Genomic DNA, 19,364 nt, shown 5'->3' on the forward strand with positions numbered 1-19,364 from the left:
AATACTGAGTCAGGCATTCTTCTGAACAGATCTCATTACTTCATTCAGTGATTCGCTATGAGAGAGAGATATTAGATATTGTCCCTGTTTTTATAGCTAGGGACACTGCATTTAAGTCACTCACTCAAATCACACAGCTAGGAGGAGCCAGGGCCTTGACTATGTATAAAGGCAGATGTTCCCTGAGCTGCACATGGTGATAAGGACAAATAAGACAGTAAGGTTAGTGCAGACTGGGATCTACAAGGCAAAATATGAAGCTGTGTCTTCACATATTAAGTTCAAATTATTTGAGTCTCATGTCCTAAAACCAAAGGTTGATTTTGTTCTCTACTTAACCAGTGCTGTGCTTCTTTTCAGAAGAATTTTGAGCTAGGAACTATACTCCACACTTTATAACCCAAGCCCAATGGGTTACAAATGGCTCAATTCTACTATCTTATAGAATTCTGAAATCCTGGAAGTGAAACAATTGATAATGTCCAAGGCACAGATTCAAGATTTATGAAACTGATACAACTTGCTCATCTTCTTACATTAGAGACCTGGGAGAATATCGTAAGTAGAATAAGCAAACTCTGAATTTGTCACAAATGTAGAGCAGGAAGGAGCTAGAAGTCACAAGGTCACCCAGGAGCACACTGCGGGCACGGACACAGCTGATGCCTCAGGGCCAGGGCTTGCAGTACAAACTGTGCTCTTTTCTCCCACAAGCAAATGTTGGTTCAAACAATCCCCACTAGGTGGTCCTCTTCCAACTCCCTAAGAGACAACCAGTTTTTGATAGAAGAATGAGCTTTTCAAATGACACACTCTCCATCCACTTTTAATGTACCAGAGAAATGAATGTGCATTCAACACATGTGTGAAAAATGTAGGGCACAACATTGTGTTTCATATGAGTTAGGGAAGAGAGAAAAGAGAAAGGTTTGTGTATAAAAACACTGGTGGTTGACTTAGAATAATTTAAAAAGTAGCTCTTGAATTTTATTGCCAAGTTCAAATAAACCCAGACAAAAAATATGGATACAGATGATGTCACACAACTCACCAAGTCCCACACCTCCCTAAATAGTTCAATCTCATCTCTCTACTTCAGAAACTCAGTTATATCCAATAAGAATTTGAAGAATGAGCATCCATATTACAATCCATCTTTGGAAAACAGACTATTTGAAGGAAGACAAATCCAAATTGAAACTGTGTGGTTTCCAGAGCAATTTATTCATTAAAATCTATTCAATATGCCATCAACAGTTCTCCTGTGTGTATTGTGCTGATAAATTGACACTGAGAGGATTTAACAAGTCATCATTTAATAAGTCTGAATTAATTTTCACCACATGGTATTGTACACGGTCATCTGTTGAAACAGATTTCTTTTTAACAGATCTTAGTTTAAAAAAGTCATAGATACTGTGAGTTCTGTATAAACTGGTGGATAGTAAGTTAGTTCCTTTGTTTTGACTTATAAGCCTCAACTTCATCGCAGAATAAAGAATGTAGGCCAAAGAATGCATAATCGGTCACTCGTATAGAACAGTATTGTTTCTATAATTTGAAGCTTTCTGAATGGACGGGTTCAGGCCTGATGTAACTGTAAAAAGATTACTTAATGAATAGACTATATGGAAATCGTACAAAATGTAATTAACTTTAATCATTAATAGCTTAAACAGCACTATGTTACTAACTGCTATTCAAACTCAAAAACCTGTTTTTGAATCCCCACAAAGGTGACAGGTGTACACAACCATGCCACCTTGTACTTACTTAGGGGAGTGTCAATATATATTTCAACAGAAACTTTGGCTTCAGGAAAAAAGTCACAAACATTTAAAATAATGGCTTTAATCGTCATTTTAAGTATACCGTAGGGGAAAGTGTGCTTTAATTAAATATACATACCAGTGATGCTGGCAAAGTTGAAAGTTACTCCTAATGTTGATAGCTATAAAAACTAGTTTGTACATAAGACAATGAAAGAAAAAAAAAAAAGCAATCCCTTTGAAACAAAAAAGTTCACAGTGGTTTGTATCCAACAGTATGCATTTTATGACAATAACATGTACAGATTGAGCACCCTAGGGCTCTCTTTATATCCTAAAGAAAATGACCATTTACATTAGCTGTACTGAATTAAAAAAAGATCAGCTGTACACTCACCCCTTAGACAGGGGACACTGTCCTGAGTGTACAGCTTTAACACCATCATTAATGTTGTTTGTAAAAGGAACAGGGAACTAAACAAAACATTTTTCCTTGGGAGTGGAGAATCTTTCATTTGCTGTTATAACCAGCAAATACCATTCATTAAGTCAAAAATGGAAGGGGGAGCCCCACAAACACTATTTGAGCAAGCTGACCAATACACATTACAGTTTTAAAAATGAAGGTTATGTACTATATGTTACAAGTCCCGACTAGGCAGTATCAAAATGACATCTATTTCTTTGCTTGCTTTGTGATCATACCCCTTGGAGGTGTGACAGGTCTCGTGGCATTCGGCTTCTTTTTCTCTGCAGGCTTTAATATCTGCAAAGATTCAAAAAACAATGCATTTTAGGAAATACACTTAACCTCAAGTCTTACATTTCACTCAAATCTTTTGTTCAGAAAGTCTGTTTAAAATTGCCCCAACAACTTTGAACGCTCCACTGGCATATTAATACAAACCAAGCTGACAAACATTTTGGTAATAAATACTCTTATAAACCACTATGATATATGATCTGGACAAATTGTTTCGCCTCTGGATAAAATGACAGTTTTTTGAAGTCACACCTTTAGGTATTCCCTCTGACACAGGGGGTAAAGTTCTTTAGAACAGTGTTTCTCAAACCCCTAGGGGATCATGTCATAATCTCTAGGGGTTGCAAGACCTCCCTGATAATTAAAAGAAAAAAATCAAGAACACTTCTTTTAATTCAGTTAACTGATGACTTGACTTCAGTGGCTGTGTTTTTGTTTATGGTTGGGTGAGCCTGAAGTTGTATAAGTTTAATCATAGTAACTGAGAAAAAAATTGCAGTAGACTTTGTGTGTAAATGATTCTTTTGTGCCAAGTGAAGGCCAAATGATGTCATGGTCAGTCAATAGAGGTTTTCTAGAAACAGACATGGTGGGAGAGCTGAGCAATCACGTGGCACACCTGGACAGTGGCAGTAAGTACTACTTTCATGCGCAAGTGGTGATTTAATTTTAGCTGAACACGGTACTAACACCGTAGCTTTAGACTTGATGTATCATAACTTTAATGTATTCAAATAATATAAAAACAGTTAAATTCAATACTTGGGACAAAAGTTCTACGATCATTTCATTCTTTTAAAAGGAATTCACTCATTACTAAACTAGGACAAACACCAATGAAGCGAAAATAAAATTTTTCAGTCTACTCCAAATGAATATAGGCAGAAACTAGCACTTTTTAAAAATCAATAAAATGCAGAAATAAAAGGAAACAATGCTGAAAACATCCTCTACCTGAAAAGAACACATTAGTGTTTCGTCCACACTCATCATGGCACCTGCATTGTCAAACTCTCCACAATAATTGGGCGCAGAAAACAGAGTGACCAACTGCCTCTTTGCAAAAAATTCATATCCATCTTCAACCACCTTGGAGAGAAAACGTTTTCAATGTGAACAGGTGCAAACTTTAGGTGAGTAAAACCACTCTTCAGTTTCCCACTGAGCCTGATATCCTATAGGTCACTTCCAGAGACATTTTGTATAAATAAGCAATACCTACCCACCAAAATCAACAAGGAGAATCTGTGCTCACACACATGCTCTTAAGTGTACATGTAAAATTCAAAATCAATACCTGATGGGCTCTACATATAAGATCCAAATCATGCTTATGGAGAAATTTTGCAACCACTTCTGCACCAAATGTGAAGGACACTCCTCTGTCATTTTCACCCCAGCCTAAGACATCTTTATCGGGGTCAGACCACAAAAGATCACAAAGAAGACCTTGATCTGGTACATCAGTTGGTCGCATAATTCGCCGAATCTGCTCCATAGATTGAAGATCTGGTGATAAACCTATTAAATGGGGGGGGGGGGGGGAGGACCAAAATGGAAGAAAACACAATTTTAAAAGCAAAATTAGCACTTTACTATTTCCCTTTCTCTACAGAGAGACTCAATGACTTACAAAAACTTCCATGAAATCTTTGGTTATCTTTTCTTATTAGCTTTTGTTAAAAAGGGGCAGGGAGTGGGGGGGGGGGGGGGGGGGGGAGGGAGCCCACTGGAACTTGTTACATGTATTAATTTGTGGGGCAGTGTGTGCCTGAACAGGACAAGGAAAGTTACTTCAACATTCAGAGCACCCTAATGACCATTTGTAGTGACTGGGCGTAGAAGATGCAGGCACTCAGGTGAAGCTTTCTAGGAAACCTGCACTGGCCAAGGACTGTAATGTCAAACCAGCTCAGATGTAACTGGCTCTCAATCTGACTTTAAAAATCGTATGTCCAACTCTACCAAAACCAGTATGTAAGTACATAAGGAGGGCAAGGATAATGGTTTTATTAAAATATAGTTGAGTTGGCTTTTTGATGGTTTTCTAACTTCTGACATAGATGAAAAGATATCCTCTTTGCCAATACTATTTTAATTACATCATATAAAGTACAACCACCAAGCAAAGTAACTTTTAACATCTACGTCAGAGAAATTTCTGAAAGGAAAGGATCAAAAACAGTCCAAGGCAAAGTATATTCACATTTTCAGTATCCTAGAGGATCTGTGGTATAGTGCATTGTTTATTTTATATTAAAAAATACTTTCTACTCTATTTTCAAGGCTAACTGTTACAGAGCCCAGAATTCTCTGTAACAAATCAACTGCATACTTTGGACTTGTATCCGGATGATCCTGGATGTGCCAGAGTGGACTCCTGGTGTAACACAGCAGTACAGGAGAGTCACCTCACAGAGGAAGTCATCCGAATGTTAATTCATCAATGTCAAAGTGTACACTCTTTAGAAGAATCCAAATCTATATGGAATTAAAATCAGCTCACATACCTCCATGACAGCAGAATATTTTCTCATCCACGATGGCTGCTATCGGTAAACAGTTAAAGCAGTCTGTGAAAGTTTTCCATAGTTTAATGTTATATCTTCTTTTACCTGTAAAAATTTTGGGATGGTTAAAAAAGAGACTGGTGTTCTGCAGGTACATACTCTCAGGATAAGTCCTCCAAGGCAATATTCAAAAACTATGCTTTTATTAAAAAAGAAAGAATTAGATATATGTAATATTTAAGGGATGTGTGATTTATAAGCAACAACTTATAGTTTCATATGCACTATTTTAAAATTCCATGCAAGGTCTGAAAACAGAATTCCAGATATACTGATTAAGGATTATCATTAAGCCTCAACAATTATTTGATAGCACCAACTCTGTTTACAATATAGTCTGCTCTGTCCACTCTCAAACCATAGGTGGGTTCCTATTTCCAAAGGCAACCAAGAACAACTCACAACTCACTCTGTCGGCTTCTTCATCAAAAATTAAGATTCTTCCTCCTGTTGCCTGAGCATCTTATTAACTTAGTCCCGGGCTGCTGCTTTCTTTCCTCTGTACATTTCCCCCCTAAGGCCACCTCAGACCACCAGGAGCATCTGGCTCCAGAAAGATTCCTGGATAACTGCCAAGGTCTCTCTTCAAGCTTCCAAATCCTCAAGATTCTGAGCCAGAACCCCTAACGCAGTTTCCTATTACTACAGACCAGACAGCTCTGGCATCAGAAAAGTGTAACACACATTCACATTTTATCCAACAACAAATACCTCAGCTTTTCCAGGACTACAGTCATAACACGGGCAGGGGGAATGGAGGAAATGGTAGCTCAGAGTGCTTGCTACACTTAGGAAATAAGTCTATCACGTTCAGCAGTGGTTTTAAAATTCCTTCATGGAAATCTACATTTGAATAAAAAATTTCAATACAGTACAATTTTAACAAAATTATCAATGTTTTCTTAAGTTGGTAAACCATCCACTGAAAACCACCTATGTCAGGATACTTTCAGGTCCACAGACGGGGTGGCAAACTATACCTCCCTGATGGGAGAGGGGAAAGTTGGAGTACAAGGTCATTCATTACATGAGTCTTGAAGACAAAGAGTCAAAATTGATACTATTCAATGCTGACCTTCTAAATCATTAAGGCTTCTAATAAAAAAGAAACCAAAAATGATGTAGCCAACACACTAGGAAGTATATCACAACAAAGAGATTGTGTGAATTTGAACTTTATCAAATAAAACATCAAAATATTGGCTAACCACTATATAAAAAGGAAAATGCTCTAAATAGTAGTACCTGTAACAAATTCCTAAAACACAATGTTACAAAATTCTCTGCCTCTCATTTCATTACCTAAACAGTGACTGCCTTACTAGTACCTCTCTGGTGAGACTCACTGTCAATATCAAATATCCTTCTCACCCACCTCATTCTTTTTTAATTTTACTGAAGTATAGTCAATTTTCTCCCACCTTATCTTATGAGCTGGGTCTTGGACTACATACATACATACAGTCAAGGGAGAGGCTGTAAGTACGAGGACTAAGTTTATGAAGGGAACCTTTCTAGCAATGTACTTCTAACAAATAAACTAGATGAACACATCTAAGTGAAACTGAGATGGAGTAACATACCTTGAGAGACTATAAGTTATGATTATAGTGTAGGCTACGGCCACAAAGACAAAACCAGTCTTGTTATAATTATACTGGTAAGTGCTAATAATTCAAACTCCTTAACCACTCCCACTCACAGAAATGATGAATACAAAAGGAAGATGGAGATAAGGATTAAAAAAATTTTTTTTTAATTTATAGTTACTTAAACAGCAGCATCAATAAAAACTCCACTGAAACTGATTATTTTCAAGGCTTTAGGAATCTTGTTCCTGTCAATTATCAACTCAAAGTGCACCTTCAAAATGGGTCAAACAATGTATAAATTATTCAAATACTTTTAATTAGCTTCCCCTTGCTGCCCTGTTTTCTCCTTTCAGCACACAATTTCAGATAGTGAGTACTGTTTTTCTTGGGTTTGGATGTGCCAAAGGAAGAAGAACTATATTACAAATTACAGAAGTTATTTGTATATTCCAAGTTTCCATTTATATGCAGCGTCTAGAAAAGGCAAACCTATAGAGACAGAAAGTAGCGTAGTGCTTACACAGGACTGTGGTGATGCTTGTGTAATTCTATCAATTTAATTCACTGAACTGTACACTTAAAATGGATGAAATTTTATCTCAATAAAGTTATCAAAAACAAAGCTATCTATTTGGACAGGTTTTCAGAGTTGTACTAAAAATTAAAGTATCTGCAACTATTCACAACAATTACCTTAAAAGAAATCACCACTGTTATCACTATTTCTTAATCTAATCATCACATCATACAAGAATCCAGGGCATTATCATACTGTAACAAATGTTAATTTTTTTACCCCAAGAAAGCAGCCAGGACAAAAACTAGTTAACAAAATAGTAAGCATGAAAAATGACAACACTACATCTAAACTCTCACAAATCCTAACAGAAAATGTTCAGTTTATGACCACGTATCTCAATATAAGTAAATCTTCCTGTAGAAAGTACTTACATTCATCATAAAATCCATAAATTCTATTGATGCTGGCACATTCGTGGTTTCCTCTGAGAAGAAAAAAATTCTCGGGATATTTGATTTTGTAAGCCAACAAGAGGCAGATAGTCTCCAGTGATTGTTTTCCCCTGTCCACATAGTCCCCAAGAAACAGGTAATTGCTTTCTGGCGGGAAACCACCGTACTCAAAAAGTCGAAGCAAATCATAGTATTGCCCATGGATATCACCTAGAAGCAAGAATTTTATTACACAGTGTCTTTATTAGTATAGTTCAAACCACCCACATAACTAATTTACACCGTTGTGTAGTTATTTATTTAGTCCAACAGAGCTTAGTGAAAATTTTAAGTGTATATCAGAATCACACACAAAACTCAAGTAATTAATAATTTATCTTGCAGAACGGATTATTAATGGTTAGGCAGGCCTTCCTGCCAAGGAAGACCGTTTCCCTTTCAGGATGGCTGATCAATATCAGATGTCCAACAGCTCAGTCTCTAGGGACCGTGCCAGCAGAAGCAATGCACTCTTAACAAGCCCTGACCCCATGTGACAAAGGTACACACACACACACACTACACCCACCAATACATCTGGCTTTCAATCTCCCTGCTAGATACTGCCAAAGAGTATTTTCCTTTGCTTTAAGCTTATATATAGGTTCAGGCCTTTTCTTAGCTCTCCATTCTGTTTCCGTTCCTTTCTTCTGCAATGTTTGTATTTCTTTAGCAAAATAATTTTAAGAAAATTTGAAGCACATCTAAGTAAACTCGGTCCATTAGAGGTATTTATTCTAAAGCTACAATATATAATGTAATTCTAGGTTATTCATAAACAGTACATGATTCTACTGGCTAACATAATATCGTCTATATACCATCTATATATACCCTTGACTCAGTCAATTAATCACATAACCAAAGGAAACAGTGCACCAAAACTTACCACATATCTTGAGTGGTGCTTCAAGTTCTAGCAGGATAGGCTGACTGAGAAAGATCTCTCGGGACTTTAAGCACAGTCCTCTGATTTCATTCTCCTGTAGCTGGACATTCTTACCAGGCTTGGACCCTCTCACTGTAGGGGGAGAAAAACCCCAATTTAGTCAAGTGAAGTCAAAGTAAGATTTCATATAAAAATTAAACATATATGAAAAGGCACAAGCTTTAAATAAAGAGGAGACAAGAACATGGTTTAACTACTTTCTGACTAGGCAGAGGACACATAAAAATAACAATTGGCCTTGTTCACCTACAGCCCACTCACCAGATCAGCTCTTTTTGCCTCCTGTCATCTTCTCTTCTCCAGCCTTATAAATGAATTAGTATTTGTAGAGCAGGAGGTCTTAGAGACTGTCATGTTACTTAGTCAGTTCTAACAATTCCTTGTTTTAAAATATGAGATTGGAAATGCTCAGGATCTCTCCCTCCCAATCAGTGTTTTTCAGAGGACCAAAGGTCTCTCTCCATGGTCCAAGATCTATCTTATGAAAAAAATTTACTGTGCTGTTTTTCATTAAAACACCATATATGCGTGTTGTGGGTATTTTGCTATGCAACTTTCTAGGCCTGAATTTGTGAATACACTCATGTCTATACAGGGCAAAGGATGTCAGCGTGTGCTGTGAGAAAGGTTTCCTAGTAACTGGAACAGGTAAAACTTGAGAAAAAGGAAGAGATCATGGCACAGCATGCATCACATCAGAAGACTCGAGTTCTACTCACTACCAAACTGAAGCACAAGATATCCTCTGGCCTTATAATAATTCATTTATCAGCAGGTAGGCAGCAGTAAGAAATGAAATTGTTTTGACTCTAGTTTCAACAGATTAGACAGTTATTAAATATATAACAAACAGCACCGCACTGCCTGTTGTTTAGTCATCAAGTTGTGCCCAACCCTTTTGCGAGCCCATGGACTGCAGCCTGCCAGGCTCCTTCCTCTGTCCACGGGATTTTCCAGGCAAATACTTGAGTGGGTTGCCGTTTCCTTTTCCAGGGTAATAAATAACAAGTAGCACTGCATTACTAAACTTACCTTAATCTTACAGTTATGAAGTGGCTGCTGTTCGGTCTCTAAGTCGTGTCTGACTCTTAGCAACCCCGTGGACTGCAGCCCACAAGACTCCTCTATCCATGGGATTCTCCAGGCAAGAATACTGGAGTGGGTTGCCATGCCCTTCTCCAGGGGATCTTCCCAACCCAGGCATCAAATCTGTGTCTCCTGTATCGTAGGTAGATTCTTTACCATCTGAGTCACCAGGGAGGCACCAGGGAAGCCCCTTATGAAGTGCCAGGGTCTGGTTAAATATGGGGACTGATTACCATCAGTTTGCAATCAAAATCTTAACACTTGTTTTGTACAAGGGATTCATGAAAGGAGGCATTCTCTGAACTAGAACTGAAGCAAAGACACAGAACCAGACTAAGTACAGAACTAAGCCTACATCTTTCTACCATTAAACCCAATATAAAGTGATAAGCAGATTAAATCAATGTTAATTTAAACTTGATCAGTTTTGAAAGCTTTATATTCAAATTCAAAATCATCTAGCCTAATGCTAAACAAGAGCAATATGTTTAACTGGTTTTTATCTAGCTTTGTTCTGTAAATATCTAAGTAACATTACAGAGTAATAAAAATTTCAAGTTAAAAAAATCCCTGGTATCTGCGGAGAATTTTTTTTTTCTATTAAAAAGGGCTGTGCCTAAATTTGAAAAATACTTAGGGGAAGCCCTCCTTCAGCCTGAATAGCCACTGAAATGAAATTCTCTGAGGAAACAAGCTGAGCAGAAATGGAAGGGGGTTATTTTTTTCAATCAAAGACAATATGTAAGAAAGGATGACAAGGGAAAAGAGTCAAACTCTTAGGGGGTACAGCAAAAAGAAAACGTTGAGTGCATTGGACTGGCAACTAGAAGCCAGGCTTCTGTATTGGTTTTATAGTCTTGAGCAAATCACCTCTTTGGACTCCAAAACATGTAACTGAACTAAGAAACCACCAGTCTCATGCTGATCAAATATTAAGAAACAAGAACCGACTCAAGGGAAAGCACAGTAAGAATAACCTTTGAGGGACTACACTAATAGACACACACACAATACAACAGCAACTGAGTTGTTTGTGAAACAAAACCAACTTTTTTCCTGAACCAAAGTCACTTTTTCTTTCTAGACACACACATAGGAGAGAACTCAAGAAACCCTCCTAGTGAAAAGACAGTGGGATCACTGCTTTACTGGCCAGAAAACCCCAGTCATCAGTGATTTTTCCACAAGTCAGCCAGAAGGTTGGGCATACTGACCAACAGGAAACTTTATTTTTGGCTAGGGGACTCCTAAACGCTTCTGGTTTCAAAGGGAATCTTTTTCAGCAGAGGCCCACACTTATAAGGGAACAGCCCACTCTAAGTCTTTTAGAAGACTTATACCTATAGGGAACACAAGCCATACTTTTAATATGAATGCTATCAGATTAAATCAATGCTGCTAATACACATTTTACTGGTTTGGAGACTTCCCACTACAACCTTTAGACACAGTTCATGATAATAATAGTTTTCTTAATATGACTGTCCCCGAAGGATCAGAGCTCAGAGATTAGTAAAGAACAATACTAACAATTTTTTAAAATTTATTTTTAATTGGATAACTGCCTTACAATGTTGTGCTAGTTTCTGCTGTATAATACCTTGACTCAGCAATAGGTATACACTTATCTCCTTCCACCCTCCCATCTTCATCCTACCCCTCTAGGTCATCACACAGTACCTGGCAGAGCTCCATGCAACACTAACGATTTAAAAAGTGTTCCTAATGTGGACTGAGGATTAAATACAGTTTTTCCAGAACAAATCAAGATTCAGTTTATGTCTGAACAGTGCTCATTAAAAACACAGTCACAAAGCTTCTTAAATTCCCAACAATTAGCTCAATAAATAAAACTATATAAACAGAAATTCCATCAAAACCATCTACCAACCGGCAAATACCTGCTCATCTTTCGAAACTGCTTAGATATCACCTCACGCTGGAAAACCCCTTAGCCATCTTCTCTCCCCTTAACAAGCCGGCTTTATGCTTTCTGAAATGCTCTCCCAACACCGCCCAGCACACACTCTGTATTATAATTGCCAGTTCACTTCCATCTATTCATCCTGGTAGAATGTAAACCTCAGGACCACACCACTAGCCCTGCAGTGTACATGCCCATAGCCAGTACGTGGTAGGTACTCAAAATCTGTTGCATGAATGAAGTCTGAATAAATCTGTTCATTTGTGGCATTACAATTAGCATGCACCCCAGACTATACACTGATTAGCCAAAAATAAGAACAAAAACCGTGTCTGTGTTTTCAAATGACAAAGCAACAGCATCATTCTTACAGGCTTTACTAGAGTATTTTTCTAGTTTTGAAAATTTAGGATTACTCTTAAAGTTTTGTCTAACAGAAAATGAAGATTTCAAAATGGGTTTTGGCAGTCTGAGTGAACACAGCAGGCATTTCTTAGAGATGGCCTATTAGCTGACAGCATAAGAAGTCTACTTCACTGTTTTCAGTGTCCATCATAGAGAATCATGTACTAGCTGTAGCTAACACCTAGGGAGCACGTCCCACGTGCTGGGTGCTGCTGCACTAAGAGGCTTTATTCACAGCGCCATTCAGTACAGCAATCCCGTAAGTCAGGCGCTGTCACTTCTCTGTGTTACAGGCTAAAGAGGCTCAGTGACTTGGTCCAAGGTCATAGAGCCTGTGAGGAGGACACCAGGCCCAACTGACTCTAGCTCTGAAGTGGTGCTTCCACCAGACCACTCTCCCATTTAAGAATTTGTTCATCTTGAAAATATGTTTAAAAAATATATGGCATTAACTTAGAAACTTAGTAAGAAAACAAATGAAAGCAAGTAAACAGCACACAACTGTTTTTGCCATTTTATAAGTTCATAAGCAATAACAAAGAAGTTAAAAAAAAAAAAAAAAAGGAAAGAATTTGTTTTCATTATACTTCTAAACCAAAAGAGATTTTATAGGACAAACTACTAAACCTCTATACAGTCATTGGTGCTTAAGAAAAATTTGATGAGTATAAAAAAATCATAAGGCATCCTTACAAACAGGAAGCATTAAAAATTAAACGATGCAATCTACTTGTTAAGACTATCAATATTCATTTTTACCATGCTTCACGCAAATATTCAACAAAATACCTGCTGGGCACCTACTACCTGCCAGAACCAGTGACAGATGCTGGGCATCCTCTTCTGGCAACAGGAGAGACAAGAACTGTGTCCCTTTTCTTCAGAGGTTTACATTCTAGTACAGGATTTAGAAGATAAGACAAACTAGGTAACTGCAGATTATTATACATTCTGTACCGAGAACTCCTCCTCTATAAAAGTTGTAAAACTAAAAGTTTATCTTAGGGACATCTTCAACACCATTAAAAAGACAAAGGCTTGCATATCTATTTTATCGCTATTAGCTACAAAGAAAAAATGCAAACAGAACAGTGCTGCTCAATAAACATCAGTCACTATGTACTTCAGGGCTGCCCAGGTGGCTCAGTGGTAAAGAATACACCTGCCAAGCAGGAGACACAGGAGACTTGGGTTCGATCCCTGGATTGGGAAGATCCCCTGGAGAAGGAAATGGCAACCCATTCCAGTATCCTTGCCTGGTAAATCCCATGGACTGAGGAGCCTGGCAGGCCAGTCCATGGGGTCACAATAGTCAGCTAGGACTCAGTGACCAAGCAGCAGCAGCACTGCCTACTTCAACCTCACTGTGCTGTGCATGACAGAAGAGATGTAAACAAGAGCGACCCAAGCTGGGAAGTTCATGGGTTGTCTCCTAATGGTATCTTCCTAAGTAGCAGTTCAAACTGCATGTATGAAGTTATTTCAACAATTGCCAATGAGATACAAAATATTCCAAATTCCAAAACAATTTCATTTTCCAGGCAGAATGTTTCTACCAAGTCCAGGTGCTAGGTATTGTATGGAAATAAAATCAGCAGGCACAGCAGACATATACAGATTACTGACTGATCCATTAAAATGGTCAACTTAGGTCTTAGGCCCGGGACTTCTTTTTTTTTTTTTTTGCAGCACTTCGAGGCTTGCAGGATCTTAGTTCCCTGACCAGGGATTGCCCTCGACAGAGACAGCTTGGAGTCCTAACCAGTGGATGGCCAGGGAATTTCCAAATGTGCAACTTTTGAGTAAAAGCTTTTATCTGGCTAAAATGGCAGATTCAGAAAACTGCATTAGGGCTGTTACCAGCAAAGACTGTTCTGTTCTAACTTATATCATCATTTATCTATCTGGCAAATCACGCACATGAGCACATGATAAAAACTCCCATGCAATTTTATAGTAAACAAACTGATGAAAACTTGAAATAACTTAAGACTACTTTGGGGTTACTTATGAAATAACTTAAGACTACTTTGGGGTTACTTAAGAGGGATAAGCATGTATTCTTCTTGCCCCTTAATTGTTGAAAGAAGGTCATAGAAAAGGAACAGCATACCCACCAAAAAGCCTCAGCTCAATTATAATCAAGTTTTAAAACCTAAAATTGGCACAACCAGTATAAAAATGTCAACAGAGATTTTGCTAATAAGATAATCCTATTAAAAAGGTGGTAATCTTAACAATATGCCACATCATATTTATTTTAGGGACAATAACCTCACAACACTTGACAAATTTAGGAAAATAAAACCTCAAACCAAAACAAACAAAAAACACTGAGTTTCTATAACATCAAAACTTTCTCACAAACAACTGAGGTCTTTTCTACAAAAACTGTAAGCCACAAAAAAGTTAATCAAGAACCATTCAGTTTCAGTGCGAAGTCACCAGCAGGAAGACATCCACTTTTTGGCCATTTTAATTTCTAAGCCGCCCTCTCTCCACCTTGACTTTGCTAACTGCTGGTGTTATACTTTGGGCATTTATTGGTGACATCAATTTTCTCAAGGCATATATAGAATCAGGATATAGCTGCAAAACACTGTCTATTGCTCTCAATGAAGAACCTTGAGTTTTCTACACCTAGAATGAAGACAATTCATTGAATAATCTTTAACTCTCTACAGTCTAACCACCTACACTTGATTAGACTTGACATCTGACCGTACATTTGTGCTGAGCGGCATTTTCGTAAGGCTTAATATCAGTAACAATCTTCTCTAGATAAGGGATGCCAGTAAGCTGCAGGGGGGGCGGTGAAATTGGAGATTTCAGATAAAACATCAAGACCATTAAGTAAATCATCTATTCTTACATGGTTTGCATACAGTGGTCTGATCCTAAAACAGAAAATTTGCCCCAGAATTCTGTACATTGTTCTTGAATTAAACAACAAACAAAAATGTACAGAATTCTGTACATTGTTCTTTCCAGTTTCCTCATTTACACAGCGATTCGTATCAGGATATTATCTCCTTCACATTCCAGTTTTCAAGGTCTACTAACACCCTTGAGAGTAAATTGAGTGAAATGACCAAGTCTGTATATCATCTCCCTGCTTCAAGATCAGTAACCCTCACCTACTCAGGCAGACTGAATGGCAATGGCACATGACTGCAGTTTCACAGATACAGATCGATCTCACCAACCTCTACAGCGGATGTGCTATTAATGCATGGTGCAGCCCGGCATCCATTCCCCCAGCTTGGAAGAGGAAAGCCTGCCTGCTCCCACAGCTTACATTCCCTCAAGCACCACAGAATGACACACCCCATCCTGTTAGATTTCACTGCTTCCTCCTGCTACTGTCAGGCGAGGGGCACTGTGGGCACAGAGTAACCCTCCCCTAGCTGCGCTTTAGGATTGGTGCAAGCTGCAGATCATAGCTCTAAGACCTTTCTCTTCTTACTTGTAGGAGAGAATGCAGCATACAATTGACATGTGGGAGGGGAGGGGGAGGTCCTCACAATACAGGCTTCTTGGAAGTTAAGGGTACTAGTAACATACAACTTTACGATTACTGTCTTAATCAACAAAATGCCCTATGATCATTAATCCCAAGAAAAGCATCTATTGTTAAAATGATCTGATGTGTAAACTCATTAAGAAAGATTATTTTTGTTTTCCTTGGTCAGCATTTTAAGAATTTTTTTCTTGTGCCATTATGTTTGTCCTTTATTATCTTCAGGACCAGGGACCACTGTCTTTTTTAAACATTACAATACAAACATGTTTCATTTCACATCAAAAAACTAAACACAGGGACTATTTTTTACAAATTAGAGGATTAAATTCGTAGGGCCAGGACAGAAGTCACATTTAAATCACTAATGCAAATCAAGCAATTGTGCAGAGCCTGACACAGTCCTGCAATTTGACAACCACCATCTTCAGAGGTGAGATGCTTCTCTCAAAGCAGGATGCGAAATTACAACTGTCTGCTTTGCAAGAAAATCACTAGCCATCAATCATTCTCTGTACGAGATCACTTAACCTCACTCTAATCTCACTTTTCTCCAACACAGTAGGACTATCAGACAAATCAGCAGCTGATTTATTCTCTAAATCCAAAGTTTTACCGTGCATTTAAGCAAGTGAACATGAATAACACACAAGAGTGACAATCTCAAGGTTTTATCACCTGCAAGGCAGACCTTCCCAGGTGGGTGGCAGCATGTTGCCTCCTTAAAGAAAATCTAAAAGTTTAGAGTAGAAAATAACTGCAAAGCTGTAATGACTACAACTTAAAGCAAGGTGTTTCATTAGATAAGACTTCACTTTTGAATGGTCTTTTTAGTACTATCACTGAGCTACTTCTCAACTAGCTGTATAGTCCTCCACCTTAAAAGAAGAGACAATTCTGAACATGTAAAAAATTCTAAAAAGGTCATAAAACTCACATTCCCTCCATCTTCAGATATACTTAAATCTTAATGAAAAATTTTAGGGGAAAAACTTTGTGAGGCATTAAAAAAAAAAAAAATCACAACTTATCAACATCTTCTACCCTGGAAAGATATACACATATATCTTCAATAAATCATTTTCAAGTTTCTCTGCCAATCTAACATTGATGAGAAAAAAAAACATTAAAAATGTTGAGCAGCTAGTTTATACCCGAGGAATGAAAACGCACTGCTTTACTAATTTCAATGAAAAAAATGAAATGTTAAAAAAACCCTGGTTTTCCAGCGCAACATAACATGTATAGAAACTATTAAGAAATGACTGATCTCACTATAAATGATCCAGGTTAATCAACGCAAATTTCTTAGCACAACTTAAAAAATAAGATTAAAATTAACAAGATGTTATATGAATATGAAAGTTATGGGCAACCCCACAATTAAGACCTAACTAATCTTAAAATTCTGTTTCTAAACCACAGCTTCCATTTTTTCCAGCTTTCTCAAAGAAATAAAGCCACACATGTCCCTGCATAGACATGCAGAATTTACAATTCCTGAATGAGAAAAATTAAAGTTCTTTTCTTACAGCAAATTGTTTTAATCCGATTCTGACCCACTGCTGTCTCACATAAACCAAAGAACTATATTAACTAATATTAAAAGTGTGATTCTTCTAATAAATGCCAGATACTGAATGAACAAGGTTTTCACCCACAAATGGCAGTGACATTTCAGGGGCTCATTTAATGAGTTTTTCTTTTGAGACACTATAAAAGGAAAAAATCTTAACACAGATTAAGAAAAGATGAAGTTTCATTCTCATGACTTAAAAGATCTGCAAATTCTAACACCAGAGCTATCCAACTGTTTACGCTCGACTCCATCTCTGACCATTTACAGTCCAACAATATTTTAGAATATAAAAGCAAAAATGCAGTTAAAATTCAGCCAAATCTACATTATCCAACACTCAAGAAAAGGATCTGAATTCTTTCAAAGTTCGGAATTAGACGTTATTATTAATAGATGTGCTCTAGAATTCGGGGGTGGTGGGTGATTTTATTTCAGCGTCTCTCCTTAAAATCCGAACTTCATCCCTCTCCCACATTAATAGAAATCAATCGCCAGACACCTCAGGAGTTTTAGGTGAGTCAAAATTAAAGATTTATTTTAACCTTTGCTCAACCACTGGACACCTCCTTCTTTCACACATAGGGTGACTTGAATGATGTTGAGTTCCTGGCTGCTTGGGTTTGAAACTTGACTGTCACTAACTGGTTAAGTGACTACACTTCTCTGGGTCTTAGGAAAAAAAGGGCATCTACCTCGTGTATTACATGAAATCTGTGTAAAGAGCTCCAAAAAAATGCCTTACACACAGTAAGCGCTTTAGAAGCGATGGCTAATATAATTTATGCGATGCACGCAAAGTATTGGAGACAACTCATTAGAAAAGACCCTGATGCTGGGAAAGATTGAAAGCAGGAGAAGCAGACGACAGAGGACGAGACGGTTGGATGGCATTACCGACTCAACGGACATGAGTTTAAGCAAGCTCCGGGAGACTGTGAAGGACAGGGAAGCCTGGCACGCTGAAGTCCATAGGATCGGAAAGTCGGATGCGACTAAAAGACAGCAAAATGCAGTGAACGCAAAGCGCTTAACAGAGCTCGGCACATTGAAAAGATCCTAACGAAACTGTCATCACTGCCGGTTTCACGATTCAGAGGCATGTTCAGAAAAGAGCGCGGAGACTTCCCAGGGATAAAGACAACTTAAAAAGAATATCTGGGAGGGCAGGAGAAGATGGGTTCCAACATCTCCCTGAGAATGAATGTTCGTTACCAAGTAACAAGTAACGGGGCCCTCGACCCCAAGCCTCACAAAAAAATAAAAATAAGCAGGCTAGAAAGAAGGCCTCAAGCTTGGTGAAATCCATATCCGCATCATATTGCTTTCCAAAATATTGAGAACCACGAAGTTCGGAACGAGCAGTCCAGTAGGTTGGACTGGGGCCCCCAATATTCTCCAAAGATTGGTCCCGAGTGCCGGGCGCACGGGGGTACGTACCGGAAACGTGGGGGTGGGGAGCGGAGTTTTCAAATTTCACGGCCAGGAGAAAGGCTGCACCCTCAAGCAATGAATGAGCGGAGGCAAGAGGGTCCGCAGGTTGGGCCAAGTGCGGAACCCCGGGCAACCTCCCTCCCGCGGCAGTCCCCGGCCCGCGGGCGAACTCGCGGGGCTCACTCGTCTCGGCGCGGCAAGCCCGACAGGCCTCCCAAATCCCCCTCCCCCGCGAGTCTCCGGAGCCGCCCGCCGCCCCCTTCACCTTCCAGCAGCCGTTGGATGATGCTGTCGATGTTGAGTTTATCTATATCCGCCATCGCCTTCCCACCGCCGACCTTCCCGCAGCGGCGCCGCCGCCGGCTCGCGCCCGGGATTCACACCTCCTGTCCCACGCCACGAGCACAGAGATGGTGGTGGCGGCGGTGGCAGAAGCCGCGGTGGGTTCCCCCCAACCGCCCCGCTCCCTGCTTCCTCCTTCTCTCCCCACTGGAACCACGAGAAGAACAAAATGGCCGCCGACTCCTTAGCCAGCCTCGGGCGGCGCACGAATGCGCGCGGGGGAGTGCAGCGGCCCGGCCGGGACTTCTTTGTGGGCCATAGGGCACCCGGGAGGGGGCGGGGCCAGGGAGAGGGAAGGAGGCGGGGCCAGAACGCGGGAATGGGGAGGAGACGGTTGAGGGTAAATGCGATCGCGTGCGGAATCCTTCCGCCAAACGGGCCGAGCAAATAGGCCCCCTGGCGGGAGCGTGAGTTGCAAAGTTA

The 19,364-nt window shown here is 39.2% G+C and overlaps 1 protein-coding gene across 1 annotated transcript; it reads right to left on the reverse strand.

The window, feature by feature from the left end:
- Positions 1 to 1,205: 1,205 nt before the first annotated feature.
- Positions 1,206 to 19,142, reverse strand: PPP1CC (protein phosphatase 1 catalytic subunit gamma). Its single transcript, XM_055549622.1, has 8 exons — positions 18,865 to 19,142; positions 8,595 to 8,726; positions 7,646 to 7,876; positions 5,043 to 5,147; positions 3,830 to 4,053; positions 3,487 to 3,621; positions 2,475 to 2,535; positions 1,206 to 1,597 (listed from the first exon to the last, which is right to left on the reverse strand). Exons 1-8 carry the CDS (start codon positions 18,917 to 18,919, stop codon positions 1,527 to 1,529), a joined length of 1,014 nt encoding a protein of 337 aa, XP_055405597.1. The 5' UTR covers positions 18,920 to 19,142; the 3' UTR covers positions 1,206 to 1,526.
- Positions 19,143 to 19,364: the final 222 nt, after the last annotated feature.

This window comes from Bubalus kerabau, chromosome 16, assembly GCF_029407905.1.
Source record: "Bubalus kerabau isolate K-KA32 ecotype Philippines breed swamp buffalo chromosome 16, PCC_UOA_SB_1v2, whole genome shotgun sequence".
Classification (NCBI taxonomy): Eukaryota; Metazoa; Chordata; class Mammalia; order Artiodactyla; family Bovidae; genus Bubalus; species Bubalus kerabau.

Excerpts from the sequence above, each read along its gene's own strand:
- PPP1CC (XM_055549622.1), bottom strand. The coding sequence starts at position 18,919 with ATGGCGGATATAGATAAACTCAACATCGACAGCATCATCCAACGGCTG. Across the intron at positions 7,877-8,594 it reads AGCACCACTCAAGATATGTG|GTGATATCCATGGGCAATAC; the intron begins GTAAGTTTTGGT and ends TCTTGCTTCTAG. Across the intron at positions 4,054-5,042 it reads AATATTCTGCTGTCATGGAG|GTTTATCACCAGATCTTCAA; the intron begins GTATGTGAGCTG and ends CCCATTTAATAG.